The 27047-nt window shown below is 40.9% G+C and overlaps 1 protein-coding gene across 1 annotated transcript in view; it reads right to left on the bottom strand.

The window, feature by feature from the left end:
- Positions 1 to 27047, bottom strand: part of NME7 (NME/NM23 family member 7) — a 71893-nt gene that overhangs the window by 10080 nt on the left and 34766 nt on the right. Inside the window, exons 10-11 of the mRNA XM_075714738.1 lie at positions 25050 to 25151; positions 5914 to 6021 (exon numbers count right to left, since the gene is read on the bottom strand). Coding sequence (XP_075570853.1) covers positions 5914 to 6021; positions 25050 to 25151 — 210 coding nt within the window. The remainder of the gene's footprint in view (positions 1 to 5913; positions 6022 to 25049; positions 25152 to 27047) is intronic.

Raw genomic sequence — 27047 nt, 5'->3', positions numbered from 1 at the left:
AGACTGCCATAGCTGATCTGTACAGCTAGATGATATTACTCGTTTGCTTCAATGCCTTAGAAGCAGTAAGCCAGTCTCACTGGTGCGAGGCTGAGCAAGGGAAAGAAGAGCCTCCAGCAGCACATTGCAGCAACTGCCAGTCCCCAGTCTCACTCTCAAACACCACTGCACAGCTGAAATTCAAGGAAGTGACAGGGAGAAAACCAACCATCGTGACAGCTCTCTCAGAAGACAAACAAAACCCACTCTCCTTTGATAACAGCAAAATCATCCCCCTTTGACAGGTTATTTTCATGTCTGTGGATGCCACAAATAGCTCTGAGGCAAGGGAGAAGGCCAGCAAACGATACTCGAGGAGGTCCTTGCTATTGCCTAGCTGGAAAGCTGCCTGCGACACTGAAAACTGACACATTTCCCTCCACAGCCCCAGAGCCCAAGGCGGAGCCTGACGGCACCCAGCAGCCATGCGGAGGCATGCATGCAGCACCCTGAGGAGTCAGTGGAAAGAGCGCCCATGGGGACGCAAGACTGAGAAGGCAGTCGGCACATCCTCCACTCCCATGGAAACTGGCTCAACAGCCCACCCCCCTCCACAGTTCCACACATAGCCTATCAGGCACGCAAAGGCACGTGTAAGCACGCTCCCGCAGCAATTGCCACGTTATTGCCACTAGAAGAATTAGTCACCTAATAACAGCATCTTCCTCGGCAACAGGTTATTTCACCCAGAACTCAAATTTTACCCATCCCACAGCAAATCCTTTTTCATGCATATCTTACTGAGGACAGCATCCTCTCCCTCTATGTATAAGTACACACACATATACATGTATGATTATTAAGCATTTTTTTAATTATGCAAAGAAATCCCATGAGACTGACTGCCCAAACACCATGGCATAGGAACATAAAGCTAGCGTGGATGGCTCAGACACAGCAGGCCGCACCCCAACCTTTCAGGTTACCCCAGACGTGCAGTCTATCATCCCTGGAGTGTTTTGCTGCAGTACAAATGCCCTTATGGAACTGCTCACAAAAAAAAAAAGCACAGTATGAGCAACAATTTACAGGCAGAGCGTGCCAAAACCAAGAAATACTGGTTTTGTTATAACTGCAGGTCTAGGCTACCAGTTTTTTAATGGTCGCAGATTACATGGATTCCTGCATAATCTGAAAGGTACTCAGCCACTTGAGACCAAACAAACTGAGGTGTGTGTACAGCACCACCTCCTGTGGAAAGTTTTACTCACTGTACTTCCAGTGATGTGAATAAGGCCTTCACTGACTGATTTTTAATTTGCCTTCACTTCTTTAAGGAGGCACATAAACCGTGAAGCCTGGTAGCCACACCACCTTGTATCCAGTTTTAATCAAATAAAACTAGTCCAGGAATGACTAATTTCAAGGAAACTTGTTTTGTCTAGAGAATGATGATTCATCAGATCCAATGGTTTGCAAGCTTCTATTTCAACAGGATATTTATCAGAAATGTTCCTCAAGTCAAAGACAGTAAGTTGAGAAACAGAATCATCTCTCACCACGTGTACATGAAAGACACAAATGCAAAACCATCTCTAGTCTGTTAAATAGAGCACTTACTTGGCATATAAAACATGCACGTTCCAGTCCTTGCTCTGCCTGACTCACAAGGAACGTGAATACAGGTGAACTACTGTAATTGTTTGCTTGCTCCAAATAGTACCTGCTTTATATAAAATAGAAAAAACAACTGACGAGAGGTAGAGCAATACCTGCTTTGGATGCAGGAAACAAATGCAAATCCCTACTCTGAATGAATGTCCTATGCAACATCAGTTGATCAGAAAAATTAAGAATCTGCTGGTTTAGCCTTCACTCATGAAACCCCATCATCTCATAAATACTCCATTGCTATCAGACTCCATTCTCTACTTCCTCCTTTCTTTCCTCTCCCCATTAAAATGGGAAACTGATGACAAGGCTGGGAAAATGGACTGTTCTGAGCTATTTGTGTCTATTCAATGTCACTTGTGAAAATACATTTTGTACTGATAAAAGGACACACAAGTCTATGAAGTGAATAAATAAGTGCCTGACCCAGTAAGTCAAAGAGATCATCCAAGAGGCCTCAGCGCAATATTCACCTTTCTCCTGTATCAGTAAACTAGGAATAAAAGAAGCAGTTACAGCTTTACAACTGAAAATGCACTGATTTTTCCATTGTGACCAGTTGCATTTTAGGCTCAGCTGCATCTCCCCTCCTCTCTTGAGCCAAAGTGAGTTATTAATTAATTCTGGTATGCTTTAGTCATTGCCTAAAATGTGAAGTAGTTTGTATAACAAAGACAGGAGTTAAGGAACAAACTGGTGGAAGCAAGTGCTGGTATTTGCTTTTGTTTGTTTGTTTGAGGGTTTTTTAAAATTAAAAGTGAACTTTCCTTTTTCCAGGTCCATGGAAAAGAGGTCTAACAAAAAACCAACATTGAAAAACTGCTGTACTACATTAATGAAATATAGTGTTCTAAAACTAGGTGTACAAGCTGACCCTTATTTAATTCGTCCTTGCTGTTCCCCAGACAGCGTTGTTCTCTATCCTTTCCCTGAGTACTCCTTGGTCATGATTTTTGGGAGAAAGGTCACTACCTTGCCCTTCCTAGTGACTGTCAACTAAGTATGAACAACCAAAGTCACCTAGAGTTTGGCTATTAACTTCAGCAAGCATTTGATCTAGCCCTCAGTTACCTATCTTACCTCCTCTAAGAAGTCTCCATTTGCGGACAGACAGCAGCTGCCATTGCAAACATTTTTCAAATTTGAGTTAGATCTTAAACTGCAAGCGATGAAAACTGCAGAGAAGGGTGGAGACAAACAAACAAACCAAAAAAACCTGACACACAAAACACCAAAACCAACCAACCCCCTCCAAAACCCCACCAACTTAGATGTAGTGGAAATTGGGGGAAAAAAAAAAAGTGTTAGAAATTTTGTGTCATTATTTCTAATAATGGTTCTACGGTTCGCTTTCTAAGTTTTGTTACATTTAGTATTTTATTTTGGAGAAGGAAAACATAAATCGGAACATCTTCATACAGAATTTCAGTCAGAGCCAAACACTTTCATGCCAAAACTTGAAAAGTGGCTTAGCCAAGCTCAGATAAAATCAGCAGCAGAGTTAGAAATAAAACTCTGGAGTTCCTAGCTCTTGCGCCTGAATTCAAATTGCCAAACTAACCTTTCATCAGCAAAACAGGAGTCCAAGAATTTGCATATAGGCTGTTGTTTTGGAGCTATACTATGTAGTAACTGCAGCAGAGTATTAACACTGTACAAAAAACAATGCCACCTGAAGAAAGGAAAGAGACTGCTAGGGATGAATTAATTTTCTTTGGGGTTTTAAAAAGGATCCTTCATCTTTGTAGTATAATTCTATTAGGTCAGATTTCTCTCTGAAATTTACTGCAGTCTCCTCTTCTACTAATCAGTTGTCCTACAATGATACTGTAAAGCTTTTATAGCAACATCAGCATTAACATCGCGGCAACATCTCCTACCAGAACATGGGCATAACGAACACATGCTAACTCCATATCAAAAGAAGCAAGTTCCACTGCGCCAACATAGCCAAGTACATTCTCCTCAACGACAAGTGCCTTACCTACCCCTGAATTCACCTCCTCTGAGGCTGAGAACAATTGCTCTGTTAAACTCAGTATATTAAAATATTCAGTTATCCATTAAAGAATGAAAACATTCACTATCATTTACTGAACAGCATACTTCAAAATGTTAGTCTAGCTCAGTTTCCTTCTATGGTCGTCTTGCATGCCACACAGTCACTCTGCTCTAGCCCAGCACGTGCAGCACCGCTACAGTTATTGGGGCTGAGGGGGGAGAAAGATCTGGTTTCTGCTTGCCAGCAAAATCAGACCTCTGTGACTGGATTTGAGCTCCTCTCACACAAAAGCTCACTGAGGAAAAAATTCTTCCCAAGGATGATCTCTGTGTATACTGTATCATTTCTTTTTCATCAGTTGTGACAAACCCTTGCACTTAAGCAAATCCAGAGGTTATTTTTTATTTTGCTTACCTAAGTTTTCAGGCAACTACATTTCTTACAGAACACAGATGTAAAGGTACTCCAAGAATTGAAGTGTTAGCAGTAAAAAGGTTTCTATAGTTTACAATATAATGCTTATTTGCCAAACAATCAGAATGAAACATTCAATGCTTTATTTACTCATTAAAGAACATCAACTGATGTCCTTTACAACTGCTGGCTTAACCTGGACTGTTACAGAAGAAACGACAGACAAATGAAGAGCCACATTCTGTGTACAATTATGCCTATGGTAAAAAAAGATTTTAGACCCCTCTCCCAAAAAATACAATCAACAAATGACTGTTAACATGACCAGTCTGCAGTGGGAACTGCAAAGCATGTAGTCAGAGTAATACTAGATCAAGAACTTAGCTTATGATTCAGCTGCGGGATTCAAAGGACAAACACATGTCGTGGAGACCTTGACAAAGAACTCCAGCCTCAATTGTTTTAGAGAAGTAATTCAACTGCTTTGTCCCACCCACCTCACTTAGAGTAGCTGTAAACTCTATTTAAACAACCAGCAAAATGGGGTTATACCTGCTTTGCACCAGCATAAAGGAGACAGACTATGGACACAAGAGAGAGAGAGAATTCTGCTGAAGTACTAAAATGTTCTGAGTGTTGGTGAGACTTTCATTCTTCCCTTGCAGGCTATGCCTTCTTTTCTGCTGCCATTGAAAAGCCATGACTGAGGGATTTTCGGCATGTGGTGACAAATACCTGCTTGCTTCTTTAAATCCAGTCCCTTTGGGCAGAAACTAGAAGTTGTCAACTTTTAATGACAGCTTCGAAATGGTTTAAAAAGCTGCAACTTTGTTGATACTGGCTGCCATTCTCAGTGGTGAATTTCATGAGTCTATTCCTTAAACTAGATGCAATTTCCTGGCAAACAGCACTTTAACCCATCTGATTTTATTTCATGAAGGGAGATGGTGACGCAGTTAGCTCTTCCTCTCCCCTCAGTGAAAACACCATTTTGGCAGTGTAAAATTATCCAAGCTAGGAAAACTCTTGCTACTCCATCATTCTGCTATAGTCTGACAGCAAAACACAAATACACGTAGACAGCAAAACAGAAGCCATGCATGGGCTGGAAAAACATCTGCATTGACACAGAAATCCATCCAAGATATGCTTACACACCACTTCAATCCCCTTGTACAGATCTTAGTTTTGAGGCATGGAATTAAGTGAGTGAGCTTGTTCTGATTTTCATAGTGAGTACTTCTGTCTTTATAAACTCCCTTAATTTAACATTTTCCCATTTTATTGGACTTTAATGAAAGCATACAAAGCCCAAATCAGATATTAATTAGTAAGTTAATATAAAACACAGGAAACATGGAGTGATGTGCATAATTATGACTGTCTACAAATAAACCTGGACCCTATCTGGAGAATTTGAATCCCTAGTGCCTGTAATATTCCAAGCCCCACACGAGCTCACTGTAAAGACAATCCAGATCAGGAGTCATGGTGGTCATCCAAGAAAGGGCTAAGAAGTTCTCCCTGCAGAAGCACTGTTAGGTGCTGGTATCCAGTCCCATGGACACATTCAGCCAAAGAGAAGACTCTCGACTTTCATTTCATTAAATACTTCATTGTACTATATTCACTCAAGAAAGCTGCATGGATGAATTTTTTACAGTATCAGAATTAACCAAGTTAAATGCCCTTAATAAACTCTTTGCTTTTGTTTCTAGTTGATCACTGGTCTCCAACACAGCTACTCCACATATAAAACACTTCAACAGCTTAAAACAGTGTCAAGTGTACCTTTTCACTTTAAAACTTCTTCTGATATAAAAGCACGTTTTTCTAGCAAGTCTTACCTCCAAAAGTCCATCTTCAGGTAGGTCTGTGCAGTGGACAGCATTCTGAATCTTGTTCTTCCCAAAGACAGCACGCAGAGTTCCAGGTCGGAGATGACGGGCTATTTCCTATTGAACACAAGAAAACCAGAAGACCTTTATGAACCACACTGTTCCTTTGTATCATGGACGCAATAGAATCTTATAAAGTAAAACATTATTGTGCTATTAATATACATGTGGTACACTATAAAAGAAAATGAAGAGGGAAATGCCAGCTTGCACTACACACTACACAACTGCTGAAAAACCATGACCAAGATTGTGAAAACTAACTGCTTTAATTGGGCCAATCAAGCCACTTTGGGTGAAATGCAGGACCCTTCATATTACAGATACACTTTCCTGGCACTGTTATTAATACAATTAGCTCATCTTAACACCTTTGCAGTTCTCAAGCACAGAATGTGCTGTCCTTAGTGAGCAGACACAAGCACACCACCTTGCAGACTGCCTCCCCTAACACTGAACTATTTGCCTCAGAACCTGGCGTTTGTGAAGCCCAGCTACTGAACAGCCTCTTGGTCTTCTCCTCTGTGGTGCTTCTCTGACACCATGACTAGTCCCAACATCTGATGCCCTCTGAGGATCAGTCCAGACTCTCTCTACATCTTTCTCTGTTCTTTGAAGTTGACATTTCAATACTCTTCTTCATCTACAATGCCAAATGCCTCCTTGGCGTCTCAGAGCTTTTCTCTTACTACAGCAGATACCACTCAGGTCCTAAGATAACATTCCTCCCCTACCTCTTTACTATGGTACATCTCCCATCTTATACCACAGAAGGCTGCCTTCATTGGCTCTCCCCTCCACCATGCTCTTTCTTTCAAGGCATAATGCAGTCCTGCTGTACTTCTCTGCCCTATCACCTTGCAGTGTTGTATTTTAACCCCTTTCCTATGCCAACTGTGCTACACCTTGTTGGCTTCTCTTCCCAACACCCTTGGGAGCTCTTCTCCAAGCCTACCTTCATGCACAGTGTGCCTTCCTTTAAAACTCAGTGGTGATAGCATTAACCCAATTTTCCCTCCTTAAAACCCTTTGGACATTCTTCCATTAGTGCCTCCTGAGCACAGCTGCCTATGAGGCGACAGGCCGATGACAAGCTCACACTACAGCAAGTGAACAACAGAAAAAAAAGCCCTCTTTCTTGCAAACAGAGCCTACATTGGCCCCTTTCTGAAAAGCACTGGGTACATTAGGGTGTAATCACTTTGGAAGTGGCCAGCGCAGTTTCACTGTGCCACTCCCAGGTGTTTGTTTCCGTGTCACAGCTGGAGGTTACTTCCCCCACAGCCAAGTCACCAGACTGGATCGTCCAAGCATTTCTTAACTTTCAGTGTCAAATGGGTTCAAAGTAACTTCAGTAGGGGCTCTTGGCTGACCTGGAAAACCTTTCATAGGTACAGATGAGAACCACTCGCATAATGCGCAATCTCTTCTGGAATGGCAGTGAATGTTTTAAGCTAGTCCCAAAAGACCTCACAAGAGCGTTACCTGACAACACCCTTTAGCCACTTTCCAGCTTTACCCACTTGTCGTGCCTCAAGACAATAGAACTTTAAAGGCAAGATCTTCTCTTAGCCCAGCAAATCCTAGATATTTTCTTGTAATAACAATTAACAATTACGGTGATCTGTTACCTAGTAACCTACATCTGTTAGCTATGGTGATTTGTTGCCCACCTGAAAGACAATTAAACTGCTTTAATGCTTGGAGTGTGTCTAACCCAAAACATGCTATGAGAAGTTTCAGTTCCCCATTGTTACTGTGTGTACATCACAGGTTATACAGGGTCTTTGGATATCAATGTCAAGGATATTTGAGTAACATACACTCAGCATCAAAGAAATTTTCCTTCACAGGAAAGTTCAAGAGTTTCACTTTAAAAAAAAAAGCCCCAAGGAGGAAAAAAACCCTCCTCTACATGGTACTCATTAAAGGAAGGCTTGCGATAAGAACGTCTGCTGGAGAAACAAAAGTCACATGCCAGTTAACTATAGCTACGTGACACTTTAATCAAGCCTTTCTTGAAACAACTGTTGATTCCAGTAACAACCAGGAAGCTGGCAATAGTGCTAGGCTTTCAATTATTTTAAGGAAAGTTTGGGCATATCAGAAAAAATTATTGTGGCTATGAAACTTTTGCACTGAATGAATGAAACACTTTAGCAAGGAACAGCTCAGACCTAAAAAGCTAAAGCTTGGTATTTCATACTCTGTTTATTTCCTATTCAGCAAACTCTTTTGCTCAAACTGTTCCATCCTCCAACAGGTCCAAAAATGCTGCTTCTTATGAAACTTTCCCAAGTTTTCCCTTGACCCATCTTCCTCACCAAACCCACTTTTTTTTTCCCTGCACCCCCCCTCCCTTTCTTTCTTTCTTTAAAAGCAGCTACGGCCTCCTGACTTATCATCTCTCCTAAGCGCTCATTTCTGTTTCAGAACTTTGCAACAGAAGACCTCATGTTTCTTCTCTTGGACTCACTCTCTCTCACTAAAATTGGCAAAAGCTTCTACTGTTGCAGTACACAATCTCCCATTCTTCCTTCAATTTTTCAGTGCAGGTTGCTACATATTCTCCTGCCCTCCTACAACTCATCAGCCATCTTGCACAAAAAGGGACTCATTCTGTTCCATCTGCGATTGCATTAGATCAGAAGTACACAAAGTAGGCTCTCCAGCATGTTCCATTGTTAGCACCTGATCAATAAGAATCTAAAAAAGCCTTTCTTGCCATCAGTTAACGAACAGAATGAGAGGTAAAGCAGTCTCTGCTTATATTTACATAGCCAAAAAAGGACAAGAATTGTCAATTCTGAAGTTTTACCATTCCATTGCTTTCTTACTACACCACTGAGGAACCCTCAGGGAACAAGGTCTCTGTAAATGCTGGAGATACGAAGAGCTGTATGGATCATATATAGGTGTCCTTGCGTATGTATGGCTGGAAATCTTGGGAACATTTCAGGGTGTTGTGGTTTAACCACAGCCGGCAACTAAGCACCACACAGCCACTCGCTCACTTGCCCCCACGGGATGGGGGAGAGAATCAGAAGATTAAAAGTGAGAAAACTCATGGGTTGAGATAAAGACAGTTTAATAGGTAAAGCAAAAGCCGCACACACAAGCAAAGCAAAACAAGGAATTCATTCACTTCTTCCCATCGGCAGGCAGGTGTTCAGCCATCTCCAGGAAAGCAGGACTCCATCACACCTAACAGTTACTTGAGAAGACAAACGCCATCACTCCAAAGGTCCCCCCATTCCGTCTTCTTCCCCCAGCTTTATATGCTCAGCATGATGCCATATGGTATGGGATATCCCTTTGGTCAGTTGGAGTCAGCTGTCCCGGCTGTGTCCCCTCCCAGCTCCTTGTGCATCCCCAGCCTGCTCGCTGGTGGGGTGGGGTGAGGAGCAGAAAAGGCTTTGACTCTGTGTAAGCACTGCTCAGCAGCGACTAAAACATCCCTGTGTTATCAACACTGCTTTTAGCACAAATCCAAAACATAACCCCATACTAGCTACTATGAAGAAAATTAACTGTCCCAGCCAAAACCAGCACACAGGGAAGGAAGAAGAGAGCTTCTTACAGAACTTATTCCTCATAGCACATATTAATATATACTATTCTGCTCCACGACAGGAAGCTTGCCAAGCATTTTATTTATAGGGCCTCATCTGCAACAACAGGAAGATATAAATATAATAGTGGGGTTTGGGTTGGTTCCCCCATGCCCCTCCATCCCCTTTTAAACCTCTGTTTCCTAAGCTTTCTGCTGAGTCTAGTTTACAGAATATGTGTTTTGCATACTCATTTTCAAAAACTTTTGAAAGAAGTTGAGAGTGGGAGGAGTTAAGAGCAGCTACAGCTCTTCCATATGCATGAGAGGAGAGTAACGTGTGCGCTGGAACTTCATGTGTGTGTGTAAATGGGATTGCCACGAACTCGCACCTCACAAAGAATACACCGTCTGCAGCAAAACAAACCAGGGTTGCTGTACCAAAAGGCTTCAGCCTCTTTGGTCTTATTCAGCAGGCTATTTGATCACATCTTACAGGCTGGGCTTTGATCTACAACTAGCCCTTTGAAGATCCTTGTCCTACACAAGATGCAGATGCATACGTTTCATGTTTCTCTCTGTCATATAACTGTGCACAGTGTAACACTGCCTGTATGAAGTACTTAGCACGTTCTAAAATCTTTCTATTTCTACACAAGTGAAGAGAAACAAAAATGTCACCAATGCCAGTAATATGTCAAAATCAGACTGAAAAATCATAAACATACTCATGAGCAAAGCTGATTAACTGCTTTTCCTTCCAATGGCTGTTTTTTCATGGGCTGGATGGGAAGTTATACAGAACAGTAACATGTATTCCAGCCAAAACTGCAGACTTCAAGAAAATTTGGCCAGGTTTTTTAAAGCATCTGCCCTGAATACTTAATCAGGTATCTAGAAAGGCCAAAAGGCCACTGCTCTTAAACATTTCTGCATGCTTTGTTGTTGTTTAAATGACATTCAAGGAAAAGCCAAAGAGGCGACCACTGACTCTGTGCAGTAACCATTCCTTCCCTCCTCAGTGGAAAACAGCACAAACTCTGAATGGACCAAAAACACACAAAGGAACTTTTACAGCCTAAAACTTTGTTCTCCTTGAACATGAACTAGAATAAGGGAACCTTGAAAATTTTTACTGGTCCTCTCGAGCGAAGCAGAATAAAAATAAGAGAGTTTGTGATCAAACCCTCTCCTACCACAGTGTGCTCCTAGGGCAGGTTCATTCTTTTAGGTTTGCTTTCAGGCCACCAGCATTCAGAGGACTTCTTGGGGTACAAAAAACTCTGCACAGTCCCCTCTAAGCCCCCAGTAAAACCCCTTGTTTTCCTTCTCTATCCGAGCCCTGACTGCACGTCTGCTCCTTGCTCTTCTTGGCATTCCTCAATCATCATTCTTTCTGAAGGCAACATATGTTGACTTGGTCTGAAGCTTTTTTCTTCTGCAGTTCTCCATGCTCCACTGCTGTCATGAAAGAGATGGTCCCTTTTTCCCCTTGAGGGTGCCAACTGATCCTCAGGCAAACAAGCAAGTGCCTTTCTCCTTTTAAGGACCAGCTACGCCCTTGTCAAGAGAACAGAACGCACATTAACTGTGAACAAACAAAATAATGCAAATTCCACCACTCACCATGGAATTTGTCTGGCTGAACTTTAGCCACTGGAAAACTGACTGCCTCATCCAAGCGAGGCACCTGAGCTTCCTCTGTAGTGAGTAGAGCGTGATAAGCCCTTTCAGGAAAAAAAAAAAAAAAAAGACTCTTTCGCAGTACAACAGCTATGTAAGGTAGGTAGGATAAGTGCCTCTCTCTTCTCTTCCCATCATCACAGCTCTTCAGTTAGCTTTTATTTTCAGGGCATTTTAGCACCAGTCGTATCACACACTGCTGGTTGCAGCAGGGAGCTGTACAAAGTACTCATCCCTACACAAGCCATCAGCAAGAGATGAAATTATAAAAGCAGCACAGTCTTTGTCATGCAGAATACAATACTAGACAAGCATCTCCTGTAATGCTTATTCAAGCTAAGAAACACCTTAACATTATTGTTACTGTGGGAACAACCTCAGCTGATCAGTCTGATATAACGTTCACAGAAGTTCCCATCCAAACACAAGGGTTTAACTGTCAAAATGAAATCTGTCATCACAGATGATCTTGTTCATGATGCCACAAGGGCTAGCTTCCTTCGCATGTTTTCTTTCCAGCCCATACTCCTTCCAAACTCTAGCCAACCAATTTTGATGTGTGTGCTTCCCCACTAGTTACTGCAGCTCCGACCTGGTTTATGTTCCCTAGTTTCATGTGATGAGTCACCTTGCACTCAACATCAGCTGCTGCAGAACACAACAATTTTCTGCTTCTGCATCAATTCGAGGTCCATTTAATCATTCCTAAATGCAGTGCTAAGCCTTCTGTCTATATTAGAGAAAAAAAAAATAATCTACATAAGATGGTGCTGTTGCCACTGTAAAGTCTGTAACTGGGGAAGAGCACATTTTGCCCTGAAACCTGGGGTCTGCCTGTTGAAAAGTACTTCAGAAAGTTTTTAAATACAAAACCAGGTCAATGTTAAAGAGAACGCAATATGTTTCCTTCAGCTTACGTTTCACAAACCAATCCAGAACAAAAGTCTCTTGTTGACAGAGTGACACATTTACTCTTTCTTTGCATTTCACATGAGCTGCAGCAACGTCATGTACAAATATGGAGTCAGTATCAACGGTCTTACGCACACTTCCAAGGGAGTCAGTGTTATCAGAAAGTCTTTTGTACTTTACACATATCGGAAAAAAATAATCAAACCAAAACAACCTCCTCCAACCACACACACAAAAAACACCCCTCATCTTTTAATCTTTATCACAAAAGAAACTGATACATGGGTTCTCAAGAATCTGGAAAGATTGCATTGAAAGTCTTTGCAATATTTAGCCTAATCTTCTATCCCCTGAGCACTGTGTATTTGACCTAGACATTCAGGTTGTCTTCTCCTGACGGATGGCAAAATATTTATACCTCCAATCACTTACTGGCCATCCTGACAAGTTTCTCATATCCTTAACTGAGCCAAGTCTGTGTGCATATAGTTATGTACTTGAAACAGTGTGGCTGTAAAGGTTTGTTCAGCAGACTAAATGACCTGATCCAGGCAACAGCAGCCAAATTTTCAATTGCAAGGCTAGAAGAAGTGCATCTGAGGCTCACCTCCTCCCAAAAATCAAATAGTTTTGCAACAGTAGCACAAAGTAATCAAACCATAGTTTATTTTGTTACAAAAGCCTACTCTGGTCTGAGTTTTAAAAAAACAAAACAAAACAAAACAAACCCAAAAACCCCAAATCCATCTGCTTTTCTGTTCATTTTAAAGTCAGCCTACCTCTGAACTACCAGTCTGAAGCCCTGTATGTTTTGGAAGTTTTGTTAACGGACCTAAAATTATCTTCCATACTCCAGTGTTGCCAGTTTTTCCGAAGCTCACAAGTCTGTAGTTGTTACACTGTCTCCTTCTCACCCTCCATCCCCTGAAGCACTTCGATTCTCTCTGCTTCACTCCCACACATTCCCTACCACGCCTCCTCTCCAGCAGCCCAAAGGTGCTGCACCAACTCTCCACAGATTCTCTGCTGTGGGCAGCAAACGTGGCACATTTGCCAGCCTGAGATAGCATTTTCACTGGTCTTGGTGCTTCTGGTTGATGCTTAAGCAATTCTAATGATAACTGCCCTGCTCAGAAACTACTGTCATATTTGTGTGCCTATCTGCCATTGCCAATGGGCTGAATTTAGGTAAGAGCAAGCAGCCACGCTTCTGAGTTAAGTGTAAAATAGATTGGATGGTGAAGGCTTGAGGATAACTTGAGAAGAAAGATAAAATATCTAGCTATCTTGTTGTATTATCCGGGTGCAATAAGGGATATTTACATTAATTGACGAGTTGGAAAAAGGAAGAAGCATTTAACAACTGAAAGGCAACTAACCCCACAAAACATCAGAAAACACAGTATAGCTGTAAATTTGATTATTAGTTGCTTTACTTAAAGCTTTAAGTGAAATACTGGTCCTACTGATGCTTTTCCAGAAGGCATCCAGAATTTCATCCATTTATTAATTCACCTGTAAAACAAGGATAAAAAAAATACTAGGCTGCAAGGGATATTTCGGGATTTCATTAATTCATGTTAGCAAAATATCTGGAGAGCCTCCAGTGAAAGTCACCATGAAGTTCCAAGACATTATTTTTAGTCTGCAGATATCTTGGCTGAGTTTTCCCCTGTAAGAACAACAGTAATTATAAATTATCTTTTCCTCTGCAATTTTTGAGATGGAATTATACATTTGCAAAAGCAGTCCAGATATCTGAGCTTTACAGTTTGCAAAGCAGAAAAAACTACTTCAAAATTCTACTGAGACTTCCCTAGCTGAACCAACTTTGGACCATCCACTTCAACAAAAGATGCGGATGGACCGAAAGACAAAACTCACAAGTCTGCTGCAAACCCCAGAGATCCTTCTCATTCGGGGCTTAGCATGGGAGAGAGCTTTCCCTTCCACTCTGTACCCTCAAGCCTCTCCAATCCAACAGCAAGCTTTTCCTTGGAGGCAGCAGTGCTGCCATCTCTTAGTGCACAGCTGTGAACAGCCCTGTTTGGATGGAAGGAATCACCCATTATTGGTGTTACAACTGTTTTTTAAAAGCCCCTGCTGTGTTCAGGACTAGCTATACTAGTCAGTGTTCCTAAACATATTAATGGACTGTTCCTGGCCTGGAAAACTTGTATGAAGAGACACAAAAACCAGAAAATAGGAGCAGAATGGACTCCATTTTTTTGAGTGGGAAACCAAGACAGGGAGACAGTAATGTCCCAGGGCACAAAGAAATACACATTTCACAAGGATCACAAGTTCAATGTCTAACTTTTAGCTCAGATCTTTTGAATCCCAGACCAGTTCCTTAACTATTCTTTCTCACCGATTTAATGCTGCTATAATTCCTTTGTAGCACTCTGATGATAAGTCTGCAAAACTCAGGCCATGCCAGGTCACCTATGGGAATTTGAGAGCTCCCATGGGAACATGAAGAACTGCTATTCACCCACCTTCCACCCTGACCTTGTTCAAGTCCCTTGATCTGGGAAGTCAAGGGACACAGAGAAAGGGACAACTTCTTAGTAGGAGTATCCAAGGGAAGTCCCATGTGCACATTGGATGCAGTCTACCATACTGTAAGTGAAAGAAGCTGCTAAAAATTCTGCCTAGGTGGCCCTGCATTAGAACAGAGAATGTCAGCCTAAACCCAACAGACCAGCAAGCAGCACCCCAAATTATTCAGCAGGTTCCCAGCATTTGAATTAATCATTTTATATTCAGTTTTTAAAATGCCTTTGTTTAGTTAATAGTGTCCACAGACAATGAGACCAGTGGTACAGAATGAAAACTATTACTGCAGCTGTTCTCATGGCTGTCAGCAATTGCAGAGAGGAGGATTTAAAATTAATAATAATAATACCACCACCCATCATCATCAGAAATGCAAAACCAAACTACCTACTTGTTTTCACCCACTTTGAAGCCTTCAATAATGTAGTTCAAGTAGAAAATAACTGCAGATATGCTCTGACCATATCATGTACTGCTTGCATTACTACAATGGCATGAAAAGCACCTAGGGAATTTCAGTCCATACACACCCTGTTGCAATGTACAGTACAAGCATATCACCTATGCCACCTAGAAAGCTGACTGATCCCTCTTAGGGGAAACCCACTTGAGAAACTTGATCTCCTTCCAGCAGTGATCAGTTCCCCTCAGATCAATCTCTTTTGTGTACCAATTTATCATCAAGAGTACGTAAGATACACTGGGATCTGCAGCTCTTTTTCTGTTTGGTTGTTATTAGCTCTGCCACCAATTTATTAACCAAGCAGAGCCTGAATAAGCAGTCCTCTGGGATAAGAGTTTCGTAGGTCTGATCATCTTCACCTGTTTATTCCAAGGGATCTTAAAAAGAGAAAAAATGCCACGCACATCCAAGAATTGACTACTCATAAGCTGACAACTGAAAGACTTGAAACCTTTTGGGACAGCTGCAGTCAACTTCAGGATACTGAAGATCACAGCGTCATGATTATATGGAAAAGTGCGTGCTCTACTGCCCTTTCTCTACATGTTTATAACTTTCTCTATTGCACATTTTCAACAAGCACCTTTATGTGTTGACTCTTGCTAACTGCCTTCTAGAGTGCTCTAGAAAAAGCCCTTGCAGCCTGTTCTACCAAGTTCTACCTTGGCTTATTATTTTCTTAATATTTTTTTACTGGATATATCATTCATATCACTTCATAACTTGAAGTATACGTAACAGCACTACAAAACTACTACATTCCAACCAGAAGTCAGGAAGAATTCAAGTGAAGGACAAGGCTATCTATAGTCAACAAAAGCCTGAGTCAGGCATGTAAGCAAATGCTTTTAATCTATTCAAATCAAAGATTCTGCAAACACACAAGGTCACTGTGACCAGGATACTAAGAAACTGGAGAAGGAGAAAAGGTTGTTTAGTGCAGTAACAGTATAATTTTCTTTCCCATAAAGAGTGACCTCAGCACTTCCCATATCTTCTTGAAACACTGCTCTCTTTTTCCAAGGAAGGACTGAGGTTTTACAGAATTTGTTTTTTGCTTGAATGCTTCTTTTCAGGGATTAACTTTTATAGATTCAAAAACATCACTGTCCAGTGTAAAAGTGTGATTTGCTGTCTGCTATAACCAAACAGAACACAAGGGAAGCAAAGAAAACAACCACATAGACTGACATTAACCCAGAACCATCATGTTCTTGAAAAGGCTCTAACTTTGTGCCTTTACGGACTGAATATATTATTGAATCTATTCTCAGAAACCTCAGCAGCTACAGCACAACCATAATAGAACAGTCCAAAGGAGAAAGTGTGTGTGTGTGGGGGGAAACAAAATAAAAAGAAAGGGAATCACCAAGGAAGGTAGACCTCCTGTGATTGCAGGAGGAGACTACAACCTAGGAATTCTGGTGACCAGCTCTGCGTCTTACTGATAAAGACTGTGTTTTCACAAGGGGGAAGAATACTTTGATTTTTAAAAAGTGTTAAAACCCTCCCATAGGTGAGGTAAATTAAATTTTAATCCAGTGTAGCTGGGAGAAACAAGCCCTAGAGAGAACCCTGAGGATTACCTTTGATCAGCCTACCAGTGTAAAATTACATTGTGTATTTGTCTATATCGGGCTGATATCACACGATCACCTGGTATGTTAGAAGCCTACCTCTTTTTCTACAGTAGTAAGAAACAAAAGTTTTCTCCTTAATCCATCTAAGACATTTAAGCAGAGTTACAATAAAGATATGGTATTTTGAAATGTATTAGCTAGCATTATTTAAAAAACAAACAAGCAAATGCTAAAATAAACTAGGCAAGCAAGCATTTTTAAAACTTTGTGTGGTCACCTTTTAAATAAAATATGATCCAGCTATATGAGATACTAAATCTGTAACAACACTCTCTAAAACATGGCATATATTCAAAGCTTGGTGAAAACCTAAATAGGAAGATGCAATACAAACAGGATATGGGAGCATTCATTTTGCAAAACGAGACCTGCAGATGGACAGTTATAACCAAAACCCCGAACAGTCTGAAAAAACCCCCACCTCCTCAAGGCTGAATAGACAAATTTATGCAACTCACAGCATTTATAAGAATCTTGTGTTCATTGTAGATGCTTAAAATACCACTTTTTTTAATAACACCCACCTACTACTACTACTACTTTGGGATGCACTCAGTCTAAGTGCAAAGGGAGCCTTTATGATCCCTAAGCCAGTCTTTCAGGCTTCTTTCACACCTACCTATAGATACAATTAGTCTTTGTGATTTCAGATTAGCCTGAATGTCTTCATGTGTCTACAGAGCTGAATGGTACAAAGCCCTTAACCAAGAAATTGAATTTTCTTAAAAAGTGAATATTCTAAGTGTGGCTTAAACCCTTACAAAAACAGCGAGCAGCTAGCCCTATGATGCTTTGCAGGGAAAGGCCCAAAAACATAGCTCCAGGATACCCCATTATCCATTCTGTGGAGTAGCTAGGAGGTCTCTATGGCAGCACAGCAAGTCAAGGAAGATCAGTAACCAGTGCTGTTAATGCCTTGTGGCACATCCCTGCATTCCTCCAGTCTCTGGGCTCACGTTCAGCTTCTCTCCTCTTGCCAAAACAGGGCAAGCTCTTCCAGCCTGGAACCAGGCACGAGGAGCCCAGGAAGAACCAGTTCAAAGCAAGAGACAGACCGACATAACGGAAAGACAGGAACACGGATGGGAACCCTGAGACTTCTGAAGTTGATGCTACTTTCCATGAGAGCGTACAGGATTTTTGACAAAATGCTGGTAACTTCCTGAAAGTGTCCAGAAATTGCAGTTAAGAAGGTGCCTTGTCATCAGGGGATACTAAAATATCATAGTGACAGGTAGCAGAGAAAACTACAAAAAACCCCTGCAGAGGCTAGAGGGGCTTTGGTAACCAACTGAGGGGGAAAAAAAAAAAAAAAAGCATTGCAGCAACCAGAAACAAGATGCAAATGTACTCCAGTTTCAGTCCTCTCCCAGAGGTCGCCAGCACCTTCTCTCCAGAGGATGAAAGCAGCAGAATGCTCCAGCGTCATGCCTCTGTGGTGGTACTGGACTCGGTATCAGACAATGCAGTATCTTTTATTATCTACTTTACCAAATGACTGTAATATGTGACCACTGAATCTAAGTCCAATTACATCCCATCCAGGATTTATTTAGGCAGAAAATGTAGCGCTGCTGAGAAGTTCAAGTCTGGCAGCTCTGGAGTCTCATACAAGGAGTGGCAGAAAAAAGTTTGGAAAAAACCCTGTAACCTTGCCAATATGCCTCAGTCACATTGATTTTAAAGCAGAGTTTGGTCTTGAAGGCTCTGTCAGTATTTAGTCTTCTGATAGAGACTGCCAGTCACCACTAATAATTCAATTTTCAACACATATGCACCTACCCATCAAGAATCAAAGTGTGCCTGCAAAGTCCAGTTCCACATGATGCTGAACAGCCATCATATGACAGCAACCTTCAGGCAATAACAAGCCACATTTAAAGCAAGCCACTTGCAAGCAAAAGGTGCCTCCACCAGTACTAGTGTTGTGATTTTTGTTCTAATCTCCCCACAAAGACGCATTTCAGTGAGGCAGAAGTCCTTCTTTCTATCAAAGGGCTTCCCTTGCCTGCAAAGGGTGGCTTGGAGAAGACGGTACGCAAGAAAGAGAGCTCTAAGCAGGTAATCTCAAAATTGTAACCAGATCACTCATACATGCCACTACAAAGCACAAACACACACACAATTAAAGCAAACGGGGCGGCAGGGGGAGGGTGTCACAGGCTGGCAGAGCTCTGCGATACCCAGTCAGCAGCAAGAGAAACACATCAGGAGAACTTACTATGAACACTGAATTCATGCCTCTAAAAATTAATTATTGGATTCTCGACTCTCAGCTGCTCCCAGGGCTTTGACACAGCTTTTTTTGACACAGCTTTGACAGGAAGAATAAATATGACATTTATGTATCAGTCTTGTTTCCATTGCAGCCAGTGCAGACTCCATCTGTTTTAAACCAGGGAAAGCAACTGACTGCCACAGGTGTGGTGTTTTGCATCCACACAGACACAGGCTTGTCTCTGACAACAAGCTCTAACACTTCTGGAGGTAAATTTCAAACCATACACCAACATATTGACAGTCTAAAGCAGTGCTGGCAACTCATGGTTACAGTCACATGACAGCTGTGGGTCATTAGAAGCACAGCTGTCTTAACACTTCCTTTCTTCTAGATCCAGTCTTAATAAGCCCCCTGCCCATGCACAGAGGGGTGACACTGGACAAGGTAGGAGAAGTCCTGAACCCATTGAGACTTTGGGCTTTATGAACCAGCAGTGTCAGCTCAGCAAAAGGGGGCTGCACTAGAGGGAAGAATCTCCCTCCACAGATGCTTACTCAGTCAAAAATTACCATGTCCCCCAACTAAGAGGCCTTAGCACTGTCTAGAACACATTTGCATTAGACCTGCAGAGGCTGATGTGGAAATTAAAAACTGAAAGGACAGAGTCAGATGACTGACTCTAAATAACATCTAAGCAATTCAGTCATGTCTTTCCCATTGCAGGCTTACACAGCAGGATATCGTAACTGGTATTGATTGATCTGTTTGCTACTCTAGCTGATAATGGTCTGGCGCTGAATGAAAATTTTTATTAGTATTACATCACTCAGGCTATCTGAGCAGATAATCAATTATATGAAAGTCTTCTTCATCAAAGAATTAGATTAATGAATCTTATTTCTCTTGAAACACATTATGTACTTCACTGTCAATACTCTGACAAAGGCTCACTAGGCTACAGGGAGAATCCACATTGAAACAGCTATGAAGGTATTACCAGAAAATGAACACTTGGGAGCTCAAAAATAGCGTTTATATTTCTTTATGTCTTCCACTGAACTATTTTTTATGTGATGTAACACGAAAATGTTGTGCTGCTAATGTAGTTCTAGGAATGAACATGAACATTTTTGGCCTTCACATGTAGATATTTTTCAGTGCTAGAGATTCAGAGAAGGTCTATACAAACAAAAATCTTACAGCAAGTGCTCTTTGGCTCATACCGTTACCCCCATTTAACTGATGTGATAACTGAGGCAGAAACATATTGAACTTTTTGTCCAAGGTCACACAGTGAGGTCAGGAATGGAGCTAAAGCAGACTCCAGCTCTTTCAGTTCACCACTTTGTTTTAAACCATCTAATCTCTCTTTTAGCTCTTTGGCGTTGATGCAGAAGTACCGAAGACTGTTAATACACTGTTACCCTTAAAATGGCAAATCCCCAATGTAAAAAGAATGTAGGTTAGGATCTAAAGCAAGTATACAAAAATCCCTTTTCAGCACACTGGATGCAGAAATATTGAAGGACGTCCCATCACTTTAATAATATCTCAGAGCAGAAGGCACTTGAGTCACTTTTAGCATACTGCCAATCCTAACTAAAAGCTCTTAAGACTACTAAAACTTATGCAATCAGCCAGGAACATGTAGCTGATGTAGACTCCTGGAATCACATATTATAACCAACTTTTTCATTTGTGTATGAAGAAAGTTAGAAAGAAAGGTAAAAATAAAAAAATAAAAGCAATATATCTAATTTCTACAGCATTTTACAAGTGTCTTACGAATACTAAGTAGTCACCTCAAACATCCCATGACAAAACATTACCAGCAGTTATTTCAACATAGAAGCTGCATGAAGAAGATGTGAAAACTGAAGCTGTAGCTTCGGACCTAAGTAATAGCAAAAGGCCTCCACGTGCTCCAGAGGCCAAAAATACACAAACACCAATCAAATGAAACATCCATGCCAGCAAGCTGAAGCAGTGATGGGATTCCCTGGCCACCATCCCCCCGTTCCAAAGCTGAGGTTTTCCATGATAGCCTTTGCTTCCTGATCCATGTGAAACAATTTCAAATCAATGCAGAACAGTTTGCAGGGTTTTTTTTCTTACCATGCTTAAACAAAACAGCTTTCTTGATAGCACACAGTGTGCTGCATTTACCCCTACCCCTCCAAGCATTTCCATTTCTTTACAATGAAGAAGAAACATAGCTTCTTTTCTGTTGAACTTTGGTTGCAGTCAGCACCTCTTATTTCTAAGTGATAGTGTGTATAAAAAATTCAAGAGGTTTGTGTTCTGTATTAATCTGAATTAATTATCTTTTTAACTCCTTTTCCTAGCTTTCTAGAGCAGTTACCTCTTTGCCATAGGTGTAATTTTTTTTTTTCTCTTGATGTCAGAGCTGCACCAGTAGAAACAGGGTGAAATAGCACCCAGCACAAAAAAAACCCTGTAATTTAACAACCTGCATAACAAGATTTGATAGTCTATTTGGAAAAAGGGCTTAAATGATTCAGACACACCATAGAAAATCAGTGGAACTCAAAGTCATTTCAGAAATCCCACTCCTATCTGAAATCTAAATATCCAAGTAAGAGTGCTCAGCTGCTCATAGGATCTCAATATCTCAAACTTCCTAGCTTTGGGCGCATAGCAGAGGCTGTGGGTGCTTCCCCTCCCTGAAAAGCTACAGTCTCGTGTGGAATTCAGAGATTTTTTTTTTAAACAGTCCTTATTAACATTGTAAAGAAACAGTATTTTCAAGATGGGCATCAGAATGGCCTGCTGGTCTTTTATAGGAGTGCTGCAACAATAAGTAAAGCATAAATACCTGTTTATCATATCAGATGTGGAGAGAGCTTTCAGTTTCTAAGCCCTACATGTTAGCACAGAGGCATTCCAGGACAGAGAGAACGAGGCACAGAGCGACACCAAGAGCAAGTCACACGAGTAGTCTGGGACCTGGCTGTGAGGAACAGCTAAACTAGAGGCTGCAATTGGAAGACAAGAAAAACAAGCATCACGGCTGATCTGAAAGATTACAGAAAGGCCTCAGATGAGACCATCAGTGACACAAAAAAACCCAGCTACAGTCCAGGAGCTTAAGCCGAGTGTAATTAAAAACGCTGACAGTTCATCAAGAGTGCAATGACCCAGCCAGCCATTCACTAGAAAAGTGCCAGTGTACAACAAGAATGCAAGCAGCAGCAAGACCTGCAGGAAAGCATTTCTCCTAGCGCATATACTATCCACTGGGGACAAATGTTCTGCAAGCCTGCAACCTCTGACACTGAGCCCTTCAACCAGGTCACAGGAATTTTGAGAGTGAGCATGTCCAGCACAGCTCCTTACAGACAAGTATCTTTATCCCACTGCCCACTTTACAGATTTGATAGGCTGTTTGTACACTACTGCAAAGAGGCTCAAAACAGGTTTTTGGTTAGTAGTCTTCCCTACTACCACATGAGAGGTTTTAATAAAGTATTTATAAGCTGGTTTATAATGAAGGATATTTTTGGCAGAGAGCTTTACTGACCTGCAGTGCTAACAAAATATTACCCAGTTACAGAAAATAGCACAAAGTTCCATTTCATTTTTAGCATTGTACACTTGGTATAAATTGCTAGCTTATTAAAGTATAATCCTCAAAATGGAACAACTCTAATTCTTTCTTCAGCCCTAAAGATCATAGGACTTGGACAAAACCAGACCTATTTCCAAATGACATCTTGCTTTGATTTGGGAAAATTTGTATCACCTCTTTTTGGACGTCTTTTACTGAAGTGCACCCCAACTGCCTCCCTGCAAAACCAAGAACAGACTGAAAGGGCTGTTAACATTCATACCCAGTTTAGATATCTGACTTGCCACAAAGTAATTATTGCATTTGCTATATATCTAAGGTATAACTAACAGCAGACATGATTGGGAGAGAGTCATTATAAGTCAAATTCCAACACCTTTACTCATGTCAAACAGCACCTTGCTTTAAGAATAATCACAGGTGTTTCAATGGCACTACTTGCCAAATAGGGTACTATTTAACAAGAGCCAAAGTGACCCAATCAGGCACATTTTGTAGTAAACTGGCTCTTCACCTATGTTTATAAACAAGCTGTACACACATCAGGATCCAGCATATATAAATAAACAAACAAGTTACAGAGAGATCCAGATCTCTCAATGATAATGAACTATTTGCACAACACTTAGATTCACTTTAACCACTAAAATACCAAGTCCATGGTATCTTCATGGTCTGTACATAACCTTGCTAGATAATGAAACCGCTGTTAAGGTTTCTGCTACCCCTATTTGAGATACATATTGTAACCACAAAGTTCAGTTGTGAGCTTCTCTGACGATTCCAGTTGGGAATGACAAAAGACCATGGAGATACCTTAGTCCCTTCTTCCTCAAGGACAAGCTACAAATGCTATCTGAAGAGACAGATAAATTTCAGGCAAAGATCACTCTTGAGAGCAGCTGTAATTACTGTACGAATGATTTATGTGCCTGAAGAATCAATTAATTTGCAATTCTTACAGAAAACAGTAGACAGAAATATATAACACAGCTGCCTGTCTTCCAAACATACCACTAGTGTAACTGCTATGAAGTCAGCGTCCAAAACATACAGCTGCCTGCTTCCACTAGAAGCAGGCAGGTACTTATTTTCACTTCACAAGTCACACAGTTAACCATTAAAAGGGAAACACAAACAGCATAGGTAGGTCACTAGCAAGAGATCTGAGAGACAGGAATTTAGTTCCCTCCTTTGCTGTTTTCTTGTGCTACCCAGAGAAGCCGTCAGTTTATACATCCCTCAGTTCCGCAGCTCATCAACAGGTCCTTCGGTCACACACATGTTGTATGGCTATGACAGAGCTTTTCATGTGATGTCGTAAGGGAAAATGGAGAAATTCCGCTTGTATAGGTACACTTGTCTTTAATAACCTAAAGCAGCTGTGATGTTTGCAAGCATATTTTGATTTTAGCATATCAGGCATTAAACGAGCAGAAACATGAAAAGGATATAATAGGCCCAAATAAAACAACTGCATCTTTGAAAGTTTTAAAGACCAGAAACCTTAAACATGGAATTTGAAACAAAACTGAAACCACCATATTGTGTACCAAGATGCTAACCCATCAGAGAAACATTTGAATGTTACCAAACAGAAGGGGACAAAAAGGTTTGGATAATGCCTTTAACTTGTGCTTTCTGTAATGGAAACTCTGGATCTGAAGAAAAATATATCCTCAACAACTTGATCTCCCCTTCAAATATTGATCTGTGTGAATTTTTTCCATAGGAACTGGTAAACCCACTCAGTCTGACTAAAACTAAAACTAAAACATCAAATCACAACCAAAAAAAACCATACAAACCCTGACCTCATTCCCTCCATCTTGATATTTCACCTCATGGCTCCTGTGTGGTATAGCAGCTTTCACTGTTTAACAAAAGAATGCGAACTTTTGAGACAGCACTTATGCTTGTCTCCAAATTGCGCAAGGTATCACACGTATCCAATTACTCAACTCAAGAAATGAAAAATAAAAGCTAGAAGCATTAGCATAGCAAACACGCACAAGAACTTTTACACCCTTTTTTGGTTTGCTTCCTTCTAAAAAAACAAAGGAACCAATTCTCCTTTTACAGTTTCATCCTAGGAGAATAACAGACTGCAGTGGACTAACATTTGATTTACACTTGCATGCACAAGCAATAACTATTTGTTCCAGGGCTCTGAAGCCTTGTGTTAGAATATTTATGAATCTTTAACACAGATTTTGGCTCGATAGCTTTCCTTTCACACAAATATCACCACAGTATTTTATCATCTGGTTTAGGTAAGATCAGAAGAGTTGCTAGAGGAGTTGCAAATTGGTCCACTAAAACTAGCATTTGACCTCCATAAGGTAATACTTACATGTTTCCAAGGGATGCAGCAGGTATGTGGCAGCCATACCACACTGCGATATTTTAATTCACATAGACAGCACATCAACTTTTTAAGCATTTCTTATCACTCAGCAAGTACTTACAGGGTCAGAAGGACCACAGAAGTCTCTGAACACTTTTGGAGGCTCGGGTTGTATAATCTCCATTGCTATGCAAGGGCCTGAACACAACTCTGTAACCATCTCCTGGAAGAGAAAAAAAAAAAAAAAAAAAAAAAAGACAGAAACAAATCTGAGCTGCTTTGGGCATTAGCAAGGGTTGTATTCCTCCCCAGAACTAGGCCCAAACTTACAGGACACGAACAATTAAGAAATATTGGTGCATTTAGGAAAGCAAAGACATGAAACAAAGATGTCATTAGTATTTACAACAAAAGAAATGCTTCCCATTTTGCTACTTGGTTTAGAAGGTGGAGATTGAGGTAAATTGGATACTCAGCTTCAACAGGATACTGAATAGCATGCAACAGCATCCACAATACTTCAAATTCTTTTGCAGGTACACCCTTATTGATCTGGACCTGGATTCCACAGAAGTATCCCTTAACTTGTCAAATGAGACTGAATCAATGGAACACACTTTGCTAGGTATAAGCCTGAAAAAAATCACACTATGTTCAGCCAGTTCCACAGGCAGCAATGTACTTTGCAGTGTTCCCTACAGGGAGCACGGTACACAGCCTATATTTGTTTCCAAATATACACCTGTTCAATGGCTTTAAGTAATTAAAATGTCTCTTGGGCTTTTGGTTCTCACTGTCTTTTCCTCACGTATTACTACAGAAGCTGAAACACACAAGCCAACAGAACCGAACTGATAGGGGCCTGTGGCACAACCTCTTAGGGAAAGGGTCCTTGATCTAGCAATATTCTTGCTGTGTACTGTTACTAGAATCTCAGTTACACTGAAATCATCTGTTTCCCTGGCGTCTCCTGGAGACTAAAGAGACATTGTGAGTTCTGAGTGGGTGATGAAGATGGGTCTTAGTTTTCATAAGCTTAAATTAACTCTGGTCATTAGTACCAATTTGGAGTTTGTTAATTAGAGGTATAGGTTTCATAAGCAGAAAGAACCTACTTTGATGTTCTAGTCTGACTTCCTTTTTGAAAACATGCCCTTATAATTGTCTAGAAATTTGGGCAGACAAGTTTTAAACAAATCAGGACAATTAAAAGAATCAGAAACAATGAGGCAAGGGGAAAGGAGAAAACATTCACAGAAAATAAGGAAGGACAGGGAAGGACAAGCAAGGTACTGCAATCACACCCACCAGCCATGGGCAGGTCAAGGATGAGCCATGGCAAAGAACAAGAGTATCCAGAGTGTGCAAAAAAGCAGTAGGAAAAGAAGGATTAAATCCTTCTCTGCCTATTATGAATTGTGATGGAAACTAAATACACAAAGACTCCAAGTCAAGCAGCAATGTTCCAAAGTGTTGGTATCTTCATAACAGATTCCACACTGAGAGCATGTGCTTAATCTCCCCACTCTGAAGTCAACGGGACAGAATTTTAGCCAAGTGCCTCTATCATCAACCTGATCCTAGGAAATGTAGGTAGAAGTATCCCTGAGAGGACATGAAAAGAGTGCAGACTAGTTTCATGCTCTACAACATGAATAAATATTTTAATTCCAAAAACTGTTTTATCACCAACAGATCCTCTGTTAAGAGCAGGTCAAAGGGCAATATATGTCATTCTGTTAAGAAACAGTAAATTGCCACAAAGTCACTACTCTGTACAATTTCATTGAATTCTGTCATTTAAATAACTGTTAACAGGAAAGTGGAGAAAAACCAGGCTTTTAACTTTAGCAGAATCAACTGAATTCCCCCCTGAAAACTGTGGTTTTTCTTGTTCCTCCTTCTTCTGTTGTTTCTGTATCAGCACTGACATCCCACCAGCAACAGCAAACAACATGAGCAAAGTTACTCCTGTCTCCTTCATTACAACACAAAGCTGAGGACTGAAGACCAGCTGCCATCAACTACAGCACAGAGGCATGTGGTACCATATGAGACAAGCTTAGTCTACCTTCCACATCCTCATCAAGTCCAGAGTTGAATTTAAATAGCAGACACT

The sequence above is a fragment of the Pelecanus crispus genome, chromosome 1 (assembly GCF_030463565.1).
Source record: "Pelecanus crispus isolate bPelCri1 chromosome 1, bPelCri1.pri, whole genome shotgun sequence".
In the NCBI taxonomy this organism is placed as follows: domain Eukaryota; kingdom Metazoa; phylum Chordata; class Aves; order Pelecaniformes; family Pelecanidae; genus Pelecanus; species Pelecanus crispus.
The sequence above is the reverse complement of the archived record's forward strand: the minus strand, read 5'-3'. Positions and strand labels throughout refer to the sequence as shown.